Consider the following 20,583-nt stretch of genomic DNA (forward strand, 5'->3'; position numbering starts at 1 on the left):
AGGAATATAATTGTTTGCATAATAAACCGGATAAAGAGAAGTAGGAAAAATGTCTAATCATTATTTATATTCATAATTTTCTGAAAGAAATAACTTTTAAGTGATAAGACTGCAAATAAATGTTACTTTTCGTTCAAAAAGCCTTCTCTACATATAATTTTCTATCAAAAACATACTAATAACGTACGTAGTGTATGTAGTGTATGTAGTTTATGTATATTATGTATATTCTTGTATATAATATGTATATTAAATGTGTATTTTTAAAATATGTATTATCTATACCTACTACCCATTTTATAGCACTAGTATATAATTAAGTACCTATGCATTACTTATTTCTATTATCGTTATTTATTTTGTGCCTTCGCGTTCACGTTCAACATTCCGTGCCAACAGGGTTGCCTGGAAGAGATTGCTTTAAAGCAATAAGGCCGTCTTTTCGTACATATGTGCCTTTGTGTTAGTTTCTTTTGTTTTGAATTATTGTATCTTTTCTCTGTCTGGTATATATGTACAATAAAGTATAAATAAATAAATAATAACTAATTTTCTCTTTTTAATTTAAATTTCTCTTTTTCCAGCCCAAACCGTAGACATCACCCCCCGGGAGGCTGTGAGGAGAGTGGGCGATGACCTCACTGTACTATGTAAAGTGCCATACCCTATAGACTCGTGTCGGTAAGTTTCATTTAAATCTTGTTTAAAAACAGTGGTAAAGATATGTTTTGAGTCAGTTGTTCTCTTGTACATGATGTGAAATATTTGGCAGCCCATGCCCATGCATGTAAATACAGATGAAGCTTCATAAAAATACCCAAACAACAAAAAATAAGTAAATAAGCGATATCAGTTATACAGTTTATATTTTTTCAATTTCAGAATGACAGTGGGCACCACATCATATAGACTGATACCCACTAATCAAGATGAAGAAGTGGTATATTCCGGACAAGGACTTAAGGTATATAATTTTTAAACGTTAACTTTTCATTCATAGCTCATATTACACTTCATAATTAACAAATTCAATACATTATTATAAATCCCCGAATCATATTACGACGACGACGCGGTTGGCGCAGTGGTAAAGCAACTGCCTACTGAGCCGACGGTCCCGGATTCGATCCCCGGTCAGGGCAAATATTTGTGTGATGAACTCAATTATTTGTTCTTGGGTCTGGGTGTTATTATCTATATATGTATTTATTAAATATTATATTTATCGTCGCCTAGTACCCACAACACAAGCCTTAATTGAGCTTACTGTGGGACTAGGTCGATTTGTGTAATAATGTCCTATAATATTTATTTATTTATTATTTATTATTTATTCATATTACATTTTCTTGTACTTATTTTAACCATATCTTTACCTCCCACGGCTAAACAAATTCTAATGTAACTCTTCTCCAATTACAGTTCGGCGAGTGTGGAGCGCACATCAAACACATAAAAGAAGAATGGAACGGAAACATATCCTGTTTGCTTCCTCCACAGAGTGGGAGTATCGAAGTTACAGCTACCATGAGATTGGTTGTTGCGAGTGAGTTGTTCATTCATTAATATTCATTAATTCAATACATTGACATTACATTCATTTACACCTAAAGGTATTTGTATAGATACCTTTTTTACCTACCTAAACTTTTTGTAACTACATTAAATTTATCAAGCCAGAGCATTCAGCTAATATGAGATTGTTCGTTGCGAAAGAGTTGTTTATTCATTTATAGGATAATTTATACATTAATTCATTTATACAGTAATTTATCCTGTAAAACATTATTTGCCTGCTGAACTGATATCAATGAATAAGGTATTGATTATTTTATGTACATATATGGTACTGTGAAGCTAGAATATTCAGCTACCATGAGATTGGTGGTTGCTAGTGAGTTGTTCATTCATTTGTTTATATTATAATTTATTCATTAATTCATATAAAAGTATACAGTACAGTAATTCATGTTATGGTGTACTCGTATTATTATTCAATTGTTTATACACAATAAAAAATGTAACTAATTAGTACATATTATATGTAATACATGTATGTGTATGTACTACAAATTAATAATTCATTAACTAAATCGCATTTACATATTTCTTCCATACGTCATATCAATACATATTTGTATTTTGTAGTTTTTAAGTATTTTTCCTTATTATTTATCTTTCAACCTTCTAGAACCCCCCGGCAACCCGCAACTGATTTCACCCCCACAGTCCAACTTTAAAGAGGGGGACATTCTTATGGCCCAGTGCATCGTTCCCAATGGAAGACCTGCTGCTAAGATAACTTGGTTCTTGGGTAAGTTGAATTAATGTCTATTATGTCATGTAAAGTTATAGTTTATTCATTTTTACATTATATTTTATATAAGTTATAACAGAAAACTTATATAAATAAATATACTGTTAGTGTGTTAGTGTTGAAGTATTTAATATTGGCAAGTTAATTAAAATAAACCTATTATTAACCGACTTCAAAAAAAAGGAGGAGGTTATCAATTCGGCCGGTATATATTTTTTTTTTTTTATATATGTACACCGATTACTCCGAGGTTTCTGAACCGATTTACGTGATTCTTTTTTTGTTCGATGCGGGATGGTGTCGAATTGGTCCCATAAAAATTTTATTCGGATAGGCCCAGTAGTTTTTATTTTATGAGCATTTTTGTCTGTAGGTATTTGTAAATTTTGCAAGTGCAAGTTTGAAGTCGGTTGTTTTTAACGCAGTTATTTCATCATATATTGTGAACCTACGAATAATTTATATGTTTATTATTACAGATGACATCCAAATCCTAACTGGCGTGCACCAACCCATAATATCATCTGAACCAGGTTTAGACCTAGAAACAATAAGCCAAAACATAACAATGAATCTAAGTGCTGATGACAACGGAAAACGATTGATGTGTAGATCGGAACACGAAGCGTTGGATAACCCGAGAGAAGCCGCGAGGCAACTGGTTGTATATTGTGAGTTATTTGTTCATTTGTGTTGTGAGTTTTTGAGTTGTATTGTGAGTTTTAGAATGGTAACTTACCTATATGCTAAATAGGTCGTAATTTCGGTCTTTAATGTAAAAATTTGCAAATTTTTCTAGACACTATGGAGCTAACACAACTTATTATTTGATCGACTTTGTTCGTATTTTATTACTTTCCTTTACCTCACGCAAACAACCAGAATATCTACTTACTTCTTGAGAAAATTTAACGTTCTTATCATATTTCTCTTTCAGACCCACCAAAACGCACAGAACCCGGTCCGCTCACAATATTCGGACTTAAAATCGGCACAGAGGGTCGTTTAAACGTAACCGTAAGATCTAACCCTCCCCCCGAAGCGCAATGGACAGTTGGAGATCTGGTTCTAAATGCACCGCAGAGGAATGAAGACGCGTCCATCGCTGCTCTTGAGCCTGTGCATTTGGTGAGTTCAACTAATACAATAAACTCACACTTGACTCACATTCACATTTCTACTCACACTCAAACTAAAGGTCAACGTACGATCGAACCCGCCCCCGCAGCGCAGAGGATTCGTATTCCAACACTTGCACTCGCACTAACACGTATAAACTCACACTGACATACAACACACTCACACTAACATACAACACACTCACACTAACATACAATACATTCACACTACCATACAACACACTCACACTAACATACAACACACTCACACTAACATACAATACATTCACACTATCATACAACACACTCACACTAACATACAGCACACTGATACTGAACGTCATCTTTATAATTTTTAATTATTTAAAAAAAATCTTTAATGCAATTCTATATATGTATTTTAAAAATTAAGGAATGTTTCCTTCCAGAAAAATTTGCTATTCTAAAATTATTTTGCTTTCATAAAATTTCCACCCTATATAGTAAAAGTCTTTAAAATAAAGTGAAACTTATTTCGGGGTTGTAAAAAAATTTAGTGTAACATTTTTTCGTTACGCGTGACATTTTTCCGTTACGCGCCATCTTTTTCTTATTCTTATCCCTACCACGCGTGATTTCCGTATTTCTGTAAAGTTGCATATAGTAAATTATTTTTTGAAAAATAAGGTTATAAAGAAGTTTCACTTCTTACGTGTGTACACTAGTACACGCACACATTTTTTTATTCTTATTACACTGGGGTCACTTTGGTATGTAAAATTATTATGTGAAATAAATGATTTTTACACTAAATGTTGAATGTATTTACTGTTCCAGGGCACTGGCTTCTACAACATAACGTTAGTACTAAGCCAAGTGGCTAAAGAAGATGTGGATAGGACTTACTATCTTCGAGTTAGCAATGATCTCGGTAGAGAGGAGTTTTCGTTAAGATTGAGCACTATGGATGAACCTGCGGGTATGTATTTGTTTATCATTAGATATTTTATATAATAATAAACCTATGTTTAAAAAAAATAATTATAAACAGTTTAATCGATTACCTTATATACAAAAAAAAATCTTATAAAATAAGTCTCTAAAGGCAGTTATTTTTCATAAACATTTGGGGTACTTAAAATGATAAAATTTTAGAAAATAGTAGTTACTTCAACATGTTTTTTGTAATTGTAATATATATGAGAGCTTATGATATCTTGAAACTTTCAAGTTAATATATAGCTTTCTGTGTATGTTTTTCTATAGTCAAAAATTTTGTTTCGGTTACTATTCACTATTATTTTCTCCTTATACAAGTATACTATTATGAAAAAACTTATGAAAATACAATTTTAAAAACATTTTCAGCAAACAAAGCGATCGCATCTTTTCTAAATTTCGATATCTATGGTAAGATAATAACTAATTGGGAATGATCATATATTTGAATGAAAATTATGAGCAACATGGTTTTTTATTATTTAATATTTTCAAGTACATTATGTTATGATGATGATGGTGACGATGATGATGGTGATGATGATGATGGTGATGATGATGATGATATTTTATTTTTATCCATGTTCAATATAGAAATTTTTTTAACAATATCTTTTGAAAAGCACATTTATATAGGTTTTATCACAAATAAAAATGTGTTTAAATATTACCATGTTGCTCTAGCCTCTAGGCATGTTCTATGTAGATTAGTGAATGGATTTTTGGCTGAAAAATGCGCCATTTTTTAAATTATACAGTTCGTTTTTTTTTGTACAAAATTGTTAAGCGTGAAAAAAATATTTTCGTTATTTTTGTACAAAATTTTTAAGCGTAAAAAAATATTTTTATGATGCTTTTTTTTTAAATTATGAAGTCTTATGATCTTGATTTTTGATTGTCTATGCTTTTTAAAAAGTTTGTTTAAAGTTATTGTTTAATATAATGTTTGAATTTGAATGTAAATTTCAAAAATTTTCATAAATGCATGAGCAATTTCGTATGCCTTGTAAGTAATTTTGTTGAAAATTGAGATATGATAAGTTTTAAAAATACATATGCAAAGTTTTAGGTAATACCTACATTGATTTTCTGTAAATACAAATAATAAGTATTATAAATATATCGTACTAGATTTCCGCCCGCGGCTTCGCCCGCGTTTGCAAAGGAAAACCCGCATAGTTCCCGTTCCCGTGGGATTTCCGGGATAAAAACTATCCTATGTGTTAATCCAAATTACCCTCTATATGTGTGCTAAATTTCATTGTAATCGGTTCAGTAGTTTTTACGTGAAAGAGTAACAAACATCCATACATCCATACAAACTTTCGCATTTAAAAACACAGTTTCTTATATGTATACATATATTATTGCCCCTTTTTAGTGTCTTCCCTCCATAAGAACCTTCCTTATGCCACAACAAAAATGTTTAAAAAAATGCAACACATTCGGACATTTTTTTTAACCGACTTTAAAAGTTCTCAATTCAGTCGGTATATTTTTTGTGTATGTACACCAGCTTTAAGTATATATTAAAGTTAAGATTAATATCTTCTATTATAATAAAAATGAATCGCAAAATGTGTTTATAAGCGCATAACTCGAGAACGGCTGAACCGATATCTTTAACTCTTTTTTTATAATATTCCTTGAAGTACAAGGGTGGTTCTTATGGAGAGAAAACATGTAACACGGACGAAGCCGGGGCCGCTAGTATACTTATAATCTAATAACAACTAATATTTCTGTTGTATGTCTGGGTGCTAATATCTATATGAGTATTTATTTAAAATTATATATGTATGTTTATCAGCCATCTGGTTTCCATAACACAAGCGAAAGCTTAGTATGGGATCAGATCGTGCCGTGTGTGAAAATTGTCCTGAAATATTTATATTTATTTATTTCTAGGTGTAGAATTAGGCACAGGCGCTATAGTTGGCATAGTTATCGCCATCCTGCTTCTACTCATAGCGGTGTCCCTCGTGGTATTCGCGAAGGCTACGGATAGGTGGTGTTTCGCAGGTATGTTTGTGTGTTGCTAGATACGTTAATTGTGGAAAAAAATGGGGAAAAAGTAAAAAAAAATTGTAATATTTTAGGGAAAAAATTTGTAGAAGTTAGGATTTTTTTTTGTAGAAGTACAAAAAAATCCTTTTAGTTTTTTTTGTAAATATGGTAATTAAATTAGATTGACGGTATCTAAACTTTGTTTTGTTCGTATGTAGTTTATTTTTAATGTTTTTGGTACATACTTATAGCATGAAATTTTTTAAATTTTATCGATTCTAAAATTGAATAATTATTAATAAAATTGGTAGTTACAGAATCGATTTAATAGATCTCTCATTTCTCTTTTTGAAGGAAATAATAATAGTTACCACATAGGTCCTTTCAAAACATTTCAAATCCTCCAATTTTTTAATAATATAATTAATGAATCTAGCAACTATTATTATTCATAACCTATTTATGAAACTAACGTTTTTTCCAAAAAATTAACCTTAGTTTCAAAATGTTTGAATTGAAAATCATATTTTATTTGCTTTTTTATTGAATGGTAATGAATTATTCATTATTCCTTTTTTATTCATTCATCATTGAAATATAGACAAAACTTTATTTTGCATGATTTTATAGATATTGTGACGTCTGCATGTAATGTTAGATTAGTTATAAAAAATATTTTTAAAATAAAGTCAGTAATACTGTATGAGTAGTAAATTATAATATAAATTTGTAATGCAATATTTTTTTTTACATAATGGTGGACATATTTATTTAATTTTTTTTTCGCTGTAAAATTTGGACCTGGGGTATATTAGGTCATTTTTAAAGACCTCATACAATTTCTGGAAAGACAACGTCAAAAGTAAAAAAATATTATTGTTGTCTTCGTCACAATCGTAAACCGAAAATTATTTTTTAAGGGTAGTTCTAAAAAAATATTTTACAAGAAAAGTTTTGTCAATATTTGGTTCCATGCATTACCGCTTTGCTTCCTAAATCCTAAATCATAGTATAAGCTTTAAAATATGCAAAAATCTTATGACATTGGTTAAAAAACATTATATTTAAAACGTCTACTTTAACGCAAAATGAACTCTATTACTATTGGCAGTGATTTTAAATTAGAATAAAAAACATCAACACGAGTCGCGCGAAAATAGAGCTCTGTGATTGGTCGATATTTAAAAATACTCGACGCCTATTGGCTGTTATTCTAAAGACTCTATTGGTTGCGACCCGTGGTGATTTTAAATATAAGTTTACTATATTTGAGCGATCAAGACCTTTAGGAATGATAAGCATGATTCGCATGGATGTACTAAATATCTAGGCATGTGCATGTATGGACTGGAAATTTAGAAAATGGGTACTATTTAAAAGTCTTCATTTTTACTTTTTAGTACTAATTGGTAATAGTTACTAACTTATAAGGCATAACTTTGCTTGTATTAGATTCGTCGTGATTTAAGATTTTACAAAAATTTTAATGTATTGTAGTACAATAATATTTTTCATATGTACCTATAATTTTGTGTGTTTATCGAAGATTTTAACAGGTTAGCACCTTAAAGCCTGCATTTTATAAAATGGATAAAATTTACAAATAGTTACAATGAACTAACCTTATATTATGGTTTTGGAAAACAGGTTGTTAATAATTGCCTAATTCACTTGAAATTAAAAAGCACAGAATTCACATAATGTAGATACTAAAATATTAAATGGTTAAGGTATTTAGATTATCTGTGTTACTAACGAACTTAATTTTGCACTCTGTATTAGTCAACTGACAGATGGATTCAAAAACCTTTTATTAGTCTGTTAAGAAGTATTGATATAAACAAAAGATACTGTTTTATTTGATTTTTAATAATAAGTAGGCTCTTTGCTAAGAGTTTTAATTGTTTAATTACATATTTTAATCAATGTTCAGAAGTGCTATTACTAGAATCTATTCAACAAAGTAAAACAAACTAGTACAACATTGATCTTATATTCTTGATAATAAGTAGTAAATTGAATATTCAGAAAAGTTTAATTTTTATTCATACTTTTAATAGTATAAACTAGCATAACACAATCCGATAGAATTTAATAGTACCTACAATTATAATTATTACTTAAATGATTAGAAAATCCATCTCATAAAAACTATAGAATCTAATAGTATTTACATCTAATGTTGAATTAGAAAAATCCATCAAAAAAACAGCCACCAAAACGGTTCTTGATCGCTCAACTGTACAGGCACGGACATACCGGACGGGTCGGAGGCGCCCCTCCCGCCGCGCGACGACGCCGGCGCCGTCAACCCGAGCCACGACCACGAGTACGCTAACGGGAACGGCAAGAAGCCGGACACGGCCGTTTAGTTTGGCTTCTAGAGATATTAGTGTCAATGTCGTGTTTTATCTGTGGCGGAATGTGTGGCAGCTGTCAAAAATTGTGGCTGTTAATGTCAAAAATTGGCAACTGTCAAGTGTTAATGTCAAATATTGTGGCAACTGTCAAATTTGAACAGTTACCGATCGTTACTAATTTGTAAGTCGCGGCTGTTAGTTGTCAAATGTCAATGTCAAAATTGATCTATGGCGATCTCATATTCTTGCAAAATATATAAATTTTGTCTCGCCGCGCTGTCAACTGCCAATGTCAAATTTATATGTGACAGCGTGATGTTTAGCCGTCTTAATTTTTAAATCGTGGCATTAATGTCAAATTAATTTTGTAACAGCGCAGTTTTTCTATAAATGCCATGTTTTATTTGTCACAGCCAAGTCACAGCTGTTTAACTTGACACTGGAAACTGGCAACTGGTCTTCGCTTATTGCCATAATTGAGAAATAAATGTCGCAGCTGTCAATATCATGTTATGTAGCAGCCATTGACGTACGACAAACAACTATACTCACAATCGCCTTTCGATTGTTAAAAATGTTCGAGCGGCTTTGTGATAAATATTCACTGAAATTTACACCTTATTTCGATGCAGTAATGTTTAAAGTCTGTTTACTATTATCTAACATATATGATCTGTATCGCTTATTTGTAAAGTCTGCCTATTTACACTCGTAGGCAGAGTTCTGCTTGGGACAATTTTTGAGCGTGGTTGTGAGTCTAGTTGTTTATTATACGTCAGCGCGATGTTTTAGCTGTCCGTGTCAAAATTTATCTGTAGTTTTCAGCCGTGACGTATACGCGTAACTTATCATTGTATTTGTTAATAAAATGTTTTAAATATTAACAAAGATTAAATAATATAGATTGACGTTTGGAAAAATATATTGAGAAATTTAGTTCGTACGTTGATTCTTTGAATTTTATAGACGCTTAGTGACAGCTATATCAAACCACGTTCAAGGTAAGACGTAAATGTAAAGCTTCAAGCCGCTTGATCATGCTTGTCAAGCTTGCAGTTACGTGTTACCTCAAACTTACCAACCTGTATTCAGTATGGGCGTATTCAGAAAGAAAGCTTGAAACTTATAAGCGCTTATAAGCGCTTATCGGCGCTTGTCAGCGCTGATAACCTGCGCAGGAAAATATATGAACATGCGCCTATAAGCGCTGATCGGCGCCGACAAGTTCCGACAAGCTTCAACAATGCTGGTGGCTGCCATATAAAATTTGTGTAGAACGAACCAGCATTGACAAGCGCCGATAAGCGCTTACAAGTTTCAAGCTTTCTTTCTGAATACGCCCTATTGGTAGATGTTTCCTAGTTAATCGATTTAATTGATATATTTAATCGAAATATTCAATCTGCCAATACGTTTTACGAATTATTGTCTTTGAGTCGATCAAATTTTGGCGCCAACCGCCATGTTTTTTTACTGTCATTTTTTAGAACGTTTTTAAACACACGTCTTATATATACATATATATTTTATCAGTTTACTACCAACTGCAAATAATAAATTTAAAAAACAGTTTTAAGCCATAAACGTGCTTGTATATAATTATTTATTGTGATAAAATTTATGTTCTGATAAATAGTTTTTTAATTATGAAGTCGAATACATATGATAATGCAATAATTTTGAAGGTTGAGTAACTAAATGAAATTTAAAATTTTTGGTGATTTATTTTTGGAATTATAATTGACCATTTTGAATGCATAATTATGCTAAATTTAAGGTTTTTTTTTAATTAGAAAATCACAATATAAATAATCACAAATAATACTCAAAGATAATAATTCGTATTTAGTTATAATGAAATTTATTGTCATCACGACTTATCAAATATACATTAGATAGTATAAGTCCAATTTTGATGTTTTTAAATGTTTGTAATGTTTATGAATGATTTTATTAAATATTCTACTACTAAGTTACATGATAATGGCCCGTATTAATAAGCCGATCTCATACTCACGTTCAAGTACGAATTACGATCAGGTGATACACTCCCAAGTTTAATTCAGCACCTTGATATCTTTGCTGATTAATATCATAGTTGTTAATATATATTATATACATATCAACAGCGTCTCAAATGAGATCGCTCGTAATGGCGGGAACATTAACGTAGTTATGCCGATCGTGCTAGCGGTGACGTCACAAGTGCGCTCATAAGAACCGAGTGTTGTTTAATCAACGCTAAACTCAGCAGATAACACAAATGACAGCTCAAGTTTTGCTTATAGTATAGACTAGCAGCTCAAATTTTAACGTAAGCTCTAGCGTGCAAGAGCAACTTTTGTCTTCTTCACTATTTAGTCTCTCCCATCAACTCTATGGGGTGTTGCGTGCTTACTAGCCCATAGAGTTGATGGGAGAGACAAAATAGTTGCGGAGACAAAAGTTAAGAGAGCTAGCGCGCAAGAGAGCGCGCTAGCTCTAAGAGCATACTCAATTCTGAGATCGGTTTATTAATACCAATATAAATCCTAATTTCTAATATCACTCATAATTAATTTACTGGCTTCATTTCTGATAATATCCCAGCTGATTTCAATATCTCGTTTTGTTGTAAACTGGGAACAGATAGCCACTCGTATAATGAGCCGATTTCGATGATATGCTCCAACCAGGAAAGTCTGTCTTGATTCAACTAGATTATCGAGCAGTTTTTTAGTAATTTTGTCCCCTTCAACCAAACGGATGCATACTAAACCCATAGAAGGTTCTGGATCGACGACGAATCTATCATCACTGCTAACCAACTTAGCAAAATATTTAGCATAATTCATTTGGCTCCTAATATGCTTTCTCAAACCTTCAGCCCCATATATCTTCATAACGGTCCACAGTTTTAGTGATCTAAACTGTCTTCCCAACGGCATTTGCCAGTGACGGTAATCTGGGATATGAAGATCCATGTTAACATCATCTAAATATACCCTTTGGATGTCAAACGTTCTGATCAAATCGTACCCATTCTTCACCCAAAGTGCTGAACAATCGAGATTAACAAGAAGCCACTTATGGACGTTGACGTCAAATGAATCTGCATATTCCATACCTTGCATGAGGTATCTATTCTCCGGGCAGACGAAGCCTGCACCAGCGTACGCTGCATCTACATGCAACCACACATTATATTCCTTGCAAATAGGCCCTAATTCGTATAAAGGATCAAACGAACAAATCCCTGTAGTTCCCAACGTAGCAACAACATAACAAGGCACTAGGCCTTTCGCTTTGTCTTCTTCAAACGCATTTCTTAACGTTTCACCACGCAATCTTCCACTGAAGTCAGATTTTAATAGCCTCATCTTCATAGATCCTAAAATTCCACATTTCTCAACAGCTGCGTTACTCTGATTCGAGGTATAAGCCACGAACTTTGTCTTAGTTAGATGCTCATCTAAACCAACCTTTTGCATGCGATAATACATCCTGTCCTTAGCTGCTAGCATGCAAACGAACATAGCTTCCGTTGCTGATCCCAGAATAACTCCGCCTCCAGGGCCAGAGGAGCAATTTAAAAATTCTTCTGGCAATCCCAGTAGCTTTCCAAGCCAGTTCATGGTTACAACTTCTAACTCTGTACATACAGGACTGGCTACCCAAGTAAGGCCAACATTACCCAGGCCATTTGTTAACAAACTGCCTATTATACTAGCGAATGAATTCCCGCATGGGTAATATCCGTGAAATTGTGGCGAATGCCACGTAGTTGCTCCAGGAACGATCAGATCTTTAAAATCCTGGAAAACTGTTCGCCAGTTTTCTGGTTTTTCTGGCGCGTTTTCTGGCAGTTGATTGATTAAGAAGCCAGGTTGTACAGACGGTAGGACGTCCTGTGTTTTTATATTGTCGTAGTAGTCAGCTATGAAGTCGATAGCTGCTCTTCCGAACTCTCTGAATTCTTGGGAATCCATCTTTGTGTTTTGGGAAGGAAATGAAATGAATTTTATAGTACGTGTTCAGCTGTATCAATATCGATTATAATATACAAAATAATTGTACTGTCTATCTGTTTAATGTGTTGTATTGATATAATTTTTTTGGAAAATGTATTAATTTGGAAATTAATTATTTTAATGGATTTTGAACTTTATTAATTTTGGAAAATTTCATAGAGGAAATAATGTAAAAATATCGCATTTTAAATCCGTTAAATATGTGTTAATTTCTAAATATTCTGCTATTTTAGAATCTTTGTATGTAGTTCTTTCAATCGGATAAAATATTCAGTGTGTATCTTCACTAATTCCGTATTAATTAAAATCTAAAAAATCAGCAAATAGTTAGTTACATGCCACATATACATATATCTTTATTAGTTAGAAATAGTCAAAAATAGTAAATAACATTATTTGTATATAATGCTAACTACACACAACCATATTAAAAACTCCTATACCCAAAAGTAAAGATATAAAAAAACAACAAAAAATAAACATGCTCACTGCATTTAGAATATATATATATATATATATTTTTATAATTCCATGCAAAACCACATTATATAAATAGTCGATAATTCTTGCATAATTGTTTTAAATTTTCCATCTACTAATTACTTTTGTTCTCCTTAAGTATATATATATAATTAAAATTGCATTGATTTCTTGGAACATAATTTTTGAATTTACTCAAAATTTATTCTCATTTACATAATTATTAAGAAATAGCTATGCCCCGCGGTTTTACCCGCAATGCTCCGCCTCTTTTGGCCTTAGCCTTTTATAGCCTTTTTCGATAAATGGGCTATCTAACACCGAAATAATTTTTCAAATCGGACAAGTAGTTCCTGAGATTAGTGCGATCAAACAAACAAACTCTTCAGCACTCAATAAAAACAGCATAATATACAAGCCACAAAAATAAGAGATAGAGTAATCATGTAAGCAAAAATAAAAATTGTTGTTATCCTAATTCAATCAACTGGCTAGATCACTTATAATTAATGATATTTTTAATTAAATATGGAATTAATGTCAATATAAAATATGTATTGTAAATATTTTTTGTCATTTTTCGTCCTAAAATCATTTTTTCACGAACATAATCATATTTTTGGCACGCGAGTGATTTTCCTGCACTATCGCAAATCATTAACTTTGGTGGTAGATTTTTGCACTAATTGTAAGTATTTTTTTTTCATAGTGTTGCCAACCCTAGTATTAAATAACCAATAACGATACAAAAAAAAATGATCAAAGGTATTTAATAACTTCATTTTTATTTCAAAATTAAGTAACGTTTGTCATTTGTTTGTACATAGAATGGAGTCAATTTCTGTTTTGATTTTAAAGTGATTATTAAAATAGTTTTTTCTAATCATTGATTGATATTTTAGTAGGGTTGTCACGCGTCAACTTGCCTAAGTAACGTTAAGTCAATCATCCAATTCTGACTTAAAATAAGTTAGAGCAAGATAACAAGTTATAAAGCAAATTATGTTTTACTTGCAGGCTAAAATCTGGATGAGCACGAGTCGGTTCTAAAATTAACTTACAGTTAAGTTAGGTTTGCTTATTAACTTATATATTTTGATAATTAATAAAATCATTCACAAACAGCCTTTAAATCGAATTTCTATACTCTTTTTAAAATAACTTAATTAGTTATAAGAATCTCACTGTATGTTGTGATGTCACATCGAATAAACTTAAACCCTACTTAAACTTTGTATTTAAACACAGTTTTGTAAAACTTCGATTAGTTATTTGAAAATTATGCAAATAGCTTAACAATAGATAATTTAATAAATTGTTAAACTAAGTTTTGTTTAGAATTAGTTAACCTCGGTTTTGTTTAAACAGTGGTTATACTGTCTCACTAGGTAATTTCAAATGTATGGAATTTTTTAATAAAAAACGTCAATGAAGCAAAAACTTTCATAATTTTTAACTTATACCATATTATATATTCCTAGAATAAAGGAAGAGACATGGGCACATTCTACAATAATTTTACCAAAAGACAAAAAATATATGCCTGTTCTTACAGGTTTTTCTGTTTTATAAAAAAATGTACTTGCCATATTAAAAATAACTATAATAGAACCATATTATAGTCATTTTTAAATTTAAACCAATTTAAAGGTTTATAGGTAACAGATAAACAAACATAAAAATTGAAGGTTTTTGCTTCACACAAACTGGCTTTTCTGATAAATTTATACTTAATAAGTACATTATTTAGGTGTTTAATGTGTTCGTACCACCATTTTTATTTTTTTTATTTTATCCATTATTTTTTGTATATAAATTGTAAAAGTTAGCCTACTTAAAGTTAATTTTAAGTTTAGGTTGTTTTGTAATACATATACGCTTTTGCAACGAATAAAAAACATTTTTTTTTTCAAAATAAGCGCGACATTTTTCTTGCTCAAATATTTATTTTTTTATCTAAAAGTTGCAAAATCGTATATTGATGCTGTAAAAACGATATATATTACAATATTATTAATTAATTTAGTCTATAAGTCACCATCAATGTGATTTTAGTATTTTTTTATTAAGATTTATTTTTTTTAACGTTCTTGTATTAATTATTTGCAATTAAAAAAAATCACTGCCATGTAACAACCAAAAACAGTCGTATTGACTTAACATTTTGATAAAATTCCCTTCGATAGCTATGGACGCGCTAGATCAGTTTTAGTGAAATTTTAACAATTGTATAGACCAGTACGTTATCCAATAAAAGTATTTATTAAATAAGAACAGCTTGTTTTATTTAACCAATGTCATTTAGGTTGTGAAGCATATTATTAATATTTTAATTATACATTATTTTTCGCCAAATTTTCCCCATTTAGTAATTTCACACAAGCAATGCTTTATTTAAACTAGCTGTGCGGTTTAACCCGTATTGCTCCGCTCCCGTTGGTCGTAGCGTGATGATATATAGCCTATAGCCTTCCTCGATAAATGGGCTATCTAACACCGATATAATTTTTCAAATCGGACCAGTAGTTCCTGTGTTTAGTGCGTTCAAACAAACAAACAAACTTTTCAGTTTTATAATATTGTATAAAGTATATATTTCAGTAAAATGAGTTACTAAAAGCTTCAAGCTTGATTTTGTTATATTTATTTAAATAGAAAATACATAACATATACATACGTTGAAAAAATCATAATTATAAAAACAAATAAATGTTGCACAATATTTTATCTATAAATTGCAAACATGGAAACAGTTGGGTAAATAAAAATTACTTATCATTGTGAGTTTTAAAATAAATATGAAAACAAAGGTATTGATTTAATTTAATAACACATTTGTTACTACTTCCTTGAAATTAATTATATCCTAGTAACAAAAGCAAGGAAACCCAGGCGTAATAGCTAGTTATAAATTATATATCTATATTCTGTCTATCAATGATAAATTCGCAACGTGGCTAATTAGCAACATTTTACATCATTTGTCTCTCTCGCTCACGATAGTTGGATCATGCCATCTCACTGTGACGTCTAATCGTGTGTGCGTTAGTGTGCCGTGTTTGAAGATCGAATGTTGTGTTGGTAACCTATCTACACCTTTTTACTTAACAAAAAAAAATATTCACAACGTGTCGAGGTCACACAAAAGAACAAACAGACAGACAAACAGGAGGACTTTTATAATGGGTATTGACTATAGTTTATATTTGTTTATTACAGCAAGGAGTCGTGAACACGGGAAGAGTTCTGGCGAATCGTAAGTAAAAATTATTCATCTACCCTTATTTTTCTTATAATAACATTTAATTACTCTTTCTTTTACCAATAAAGGCCTATTCAAACTACAGCGGTATCTGCTACCGCCGTGGGTAGCGGTATCCCGATGGGCTGTTCGCTACGGTACTCGGATCGGTACGCGATTAGAGTCTCTATAGTATACTACGTAAGATATTTAATCGCGTGCCTATCGGGATACCGCTACCCACGGCGGTAGCGGATACCGCTCTAATCTGAATAGGCCTTTTATGATGTTTTTTTTGGGTTTGGTATTTAATTGTTCTTGTAAATAAATTATAAATGTTATACTTTGGTTTTAAGGGTTATTAATTATAAATTTATTATGTTCCAACTCTTAATTAATAAGGGCCGATTTTTCAATCCCGAGATAAACAGTCTGATAACCACCCCTCGAATAGATTTATTCAATTGTTTATCTAACTCATAACGGCTCGCCTATTTTTCAATCGTGATTTATTTGATGAATAACTATCTGACCAAATATTTCCATATTGGCAGCTCTGCTCTCGGAGTGGCGAAACAAACATATTAAATTAGTCAGGTTAGAGCGGGATAGAGTCAATTCTTGCAAGTTGTCAACAACCGTCATTATGACTCACGTCAGGAGTGCATTTTAAGTTTATCTTGTGTTCTATGATTGTTGATTATTGTTTTGATTCGAGTAAAGAGTTTTGATTAAATTTGTGTTTAAATTTATATATTTTACGATGGAAACGACATAAAGGCAGCGTTCGGCAAATTTTCAATTGCATGGTCATAAATACTATACCAAAAACATCAATTTCAATATGATTTTAGTTGATAATAATTATATAGAAAGAGGCTTAATTGTTAATAATTCTATGCTCTATGTTATTACATACGAAAATATCCCAAATTTGACGCGTCAGTTGTCAAATCAAACGCCTATTCGTCGAATAGCGCGCTATCTGGCCGTTGGAGCGGCAAATAGATTTATTCCTCAAATAACGTAGTTATTCGATAGATAAGTCCTATTCGTCTATTGAAAAATTGAATATTTCGTTAACTGAAGAATAAAGTCTATCTAGCTCTTTATCTGGGCATTGAAAAATCGGCCCTAAATAGATTTTATTTTGACTTTGCAAATATACCTTTTGTATAGTTTTAATATTACTGTAAATGGAAAGTAGATCTTTATTTAAAATTACCTCATTCCTTAGAAGCTTTAGCTCACAGCTTTGCTCGATAGATTAAAAAAAACAAATTATCTATTATCAAATTTCAATCGAAATCGGTTCAGCAGTTTTGTTTGTTAACCTTTCCTATCTCCCTGTTAGTATTAAAAGTTGTAATTAATGTACATGGACTAGTACAGTGTGTGACAAAAATAAAGGAACGCATCGAATAAGACAAATAAACATTGTTGTTAGTTTTTAAGTGAGAAAGGACGAACGTACTGATGAAAGACAATAAAAATTACATTAAAACCAAAAAAAAGATCGCGTGTGCCGAGCTCACGTGTCAGAAGTGAAACTTTTTTGCCAAGATTCAAAGTTAATAAAATCATCGCCTTACTCCATGACGTGACGGTATTGCCACGACGCGACCTTGAAATTTTACTCTCACGCGCCTTAAGAAGTTTCACTTCAAAACACGTTCCCGCATTTATGTCAGCACTGTACAGTGTATATTGTTTCCGCAAGGGCGACGGCTGGTGTAGTGCTTATAGAGGCTGGGAACACGCTACCTCGACAGTATGTAATGTTACTAATATTTTGCATGTGGATATCGATCGGAATATTATAATTTATAAGCAAAGTTTTTGTGTGATTACTAATCTTATTAGGCGAGGTGTTTTACGAGAGATATTACTTTCTTGTGTTCAAATAACACGTTGTTATAAGCTTCACCTGTATGTTTGTATGTAACCGATGCCCTTAGACTCGATTTTGACCCATAAATGGACAGATTTAATTTAATAATTTCTTAAACTGTATTAGAAATTATTTGAAATAAATGGAGTTGAAAATGTTAGTTTCATTCGACTTTATTTTCTATCTATCTTTCTCGTTTTGATACCTCGCGTAATAATCCTTTTATTACGAGTGCATGCTAACTAACAAATCACAGTAAATTTATTATTTACCATCGCACATGCTTAAAAAATAATTTATTAACTTAAGATGTAATTATATGTAGAAAGCTAAGCACACCTTGTCTAATATACATGTAATATAGAGCTGTTAACACAAACAATTGCATGAAACATCACATGGAGCTGTTACAACAAATACAGTCCAAATTTAGCTAGTATGTTCATAACATGGAGCTGATACAACTACATAATACATCTAGTAACCAACACAAGAGTCGTTAAAACAAATACAGTCAGTACATTGCATAGAGCTATTAAAACCAATTCACCCGCTACATCATATTGAGCTGTAACAACAATTACACAACAACATTATTAGTACATAACACGGAGCTGATACAACTAATACATCTATTATACATAACACACGAGTCGTAACAACAAATACAGTCAGTACATTACATAGAGTTATTAAAACCAATTCACCCGCTACATCATATAGAGCTGTAACAACAATTACACCTAGTACATCACACGGAGCTGATAAAACCATCTGTCAGTCACACAGAGAGCAAATGCACATACACCTTGTACATAACATAGATCTATTAAAACACCGCAATCATGTACATAACACGGAGCTGATAAAACCATCTGTCAGTCACTCAAACAGCAAATGCACATACACCTAGTACATAACATAGATCTATTAAAACACCGCAATCACGTACATAACACGGAGCTGATAAAACTATCTGTCAGTAGCGACACAGAGAGCGCGGTTGGCCGTGAGCGGTCGCGTCTCTCCGCGCTCGGCGCCCGCGTGCGGGCAGCTCTGCCGCTCGGGAGGGATAGAGTTCAGGCTACCAATAATGCTGATGCTGAAACTGTAAGTATAGACGTATAATTTAATTTATTGTTGAATTTGATATTTTTAGTTTTACGGCATTCAAATGCTTTATTATAAATATAAATTTCTAAAGAATAGAAAAAAAAAATTTGATCACGAGGTGGGAGTCGAACCCGCATCCTTTCGCGCCAAACCGGGGCGGATGCCTGACCAACTCAGCCACTCGTGACTAAAGTTACAAAAAAAATATAGTTAAATAATAAAATAAATTAAATTTACAATTTATTGTTTAAAAATTTAGCTGTTGTTATACATATGAAACACTCATGCAACCTACTCTTGCCTTGCAATAGCACAAATTATTATCCAAGGCAAGTCCCTCCTCCTCCTCCCAGTCCCATTTAAATACATGTTTCTCTTACAGCCAGCAGAAGAAGAAAAAAAAGGAGTGGTCTACGCAGAGTTAGCTCTCGGCGATCAAACAGCTGAAAAACCCCCACCACCCTCCACAGAGTACGCAGAAATAGTTTACACAGACCAACCACCACAAATCAAAGACGAAAAAGAATAATTTATCATCTCTATGGTGCGTCTACCGTTTTTACTCTATGGTTGAAAATGTATTTTTGCACAAAATTACGACGTAACGGTTTCAAACGCACCATATTTTAAATTTATGACAATTGAACCACCGGTTTTTTAAGATTGACGTTTTGATTGGGAATTACTAAAATTAATTACAAATTTTCACATTTTTATAGATTTAAACAAAGTAGTTAAGTAAATAAGCAAATCTTTTACGTCTAGGTAAGTTTTCGTAATCTCATAATTTTAACAATTACCATTATTATAAGAAAGAAAATATAAATTTAATCGTATGTTTAGTTAAGAAATGTAGCCTTATAATACAAATGTTTATGAAAAATGATATTATAGGATAATATATTATGCTTATGTGTTTGTTAAAGATCCTAATTATTGTAATTTTTCGTTTAATTTAAGCCATAATTACATTGTATACAAGAACGAATAAAATATATCTCTTTGTATTAGTTATTTTATAAGTTTATTGTAACTACACATAATTATTGTTTGAAACTAATTTTATTA

General features: G+C 31.7%; 1 protein-coding gene across 4 annotated transcripts in view; it reads left to right on the forward strand.

Annotated features, from left to right (window-relative positions):
- The window catches only part of LOC123704466 (fasciclin-3), a 94,247-nt gene extending 73,664 nt beyond the window's left edge, over nucleotides 1-20,583 (forward strand). The window contains exons 3-14 of one of the 4 annotated variants that reach the window (XM_045652859.1): nucleotides 585-681; nucleotides 883-964; nucleotides 1,423-1,546; nucleotides 2,192-2,314; nucleotides 2,797-2,988; nucleotides 3,255-3,445; nucleotides 4,252-4,393; nucleotides 6,322-6,435; nucleotides 16,490-16,526; nucleotides 18,232-18,282; nucleotides 19,386-19,512; nucleotides 19,898-20,583. In XM_045652859.1, the coding sequence (XP_045508815.1) occupies nucleotides 585-681; nucleotides 883-964; nucleotides 1,423-1,546; nucleotides 2,192-2,314; nucleotides 2,797-2,988; nucleotides 3,255-3,445; nucleotides 4,252-4,393; nucleotides 6,322-6,435; nucleotides 16,490-16,526; nucleotides 18,232-18,282; nucleotides 19,386-19,512; nucleotides 19,898-20,044 (1,427 nt within the window). In that variant the 3' untranslated portion in view covers nucleotides 20,045-20,583. The remainder of the gene's footprint in view (nucleotides 1-584; nucleotides 682-882; nucleotides 965-1,422; nucleotides 1,547-2,191; nucleotides 2,315-2,796; nucleotides 2,989-3,254; nucleotides 3,446-4,251; nucleotides 4,394-6,321; nucleotides 6,436-16,489; nucleotides 16,527-18,231; nucleotides 18,283-19,385; nucleotides 19,513-19,897) is intronic. The other 3 variants (XM_045652860.1, XM_045652861.1, XM_045652863.1) reach the window with 3 other exon arrangements.

This window comes from Colias croceus, chromosome 29 (assembly GCF_905220415.1).
Source record: "Colias croceus chromosome 29, ilColCroc2.1".
NCBI lineage: Eukaryota > Metazoa > Arthropoda > Insecta > Lepidoptera > Pieridae > Colias > Colias croceus.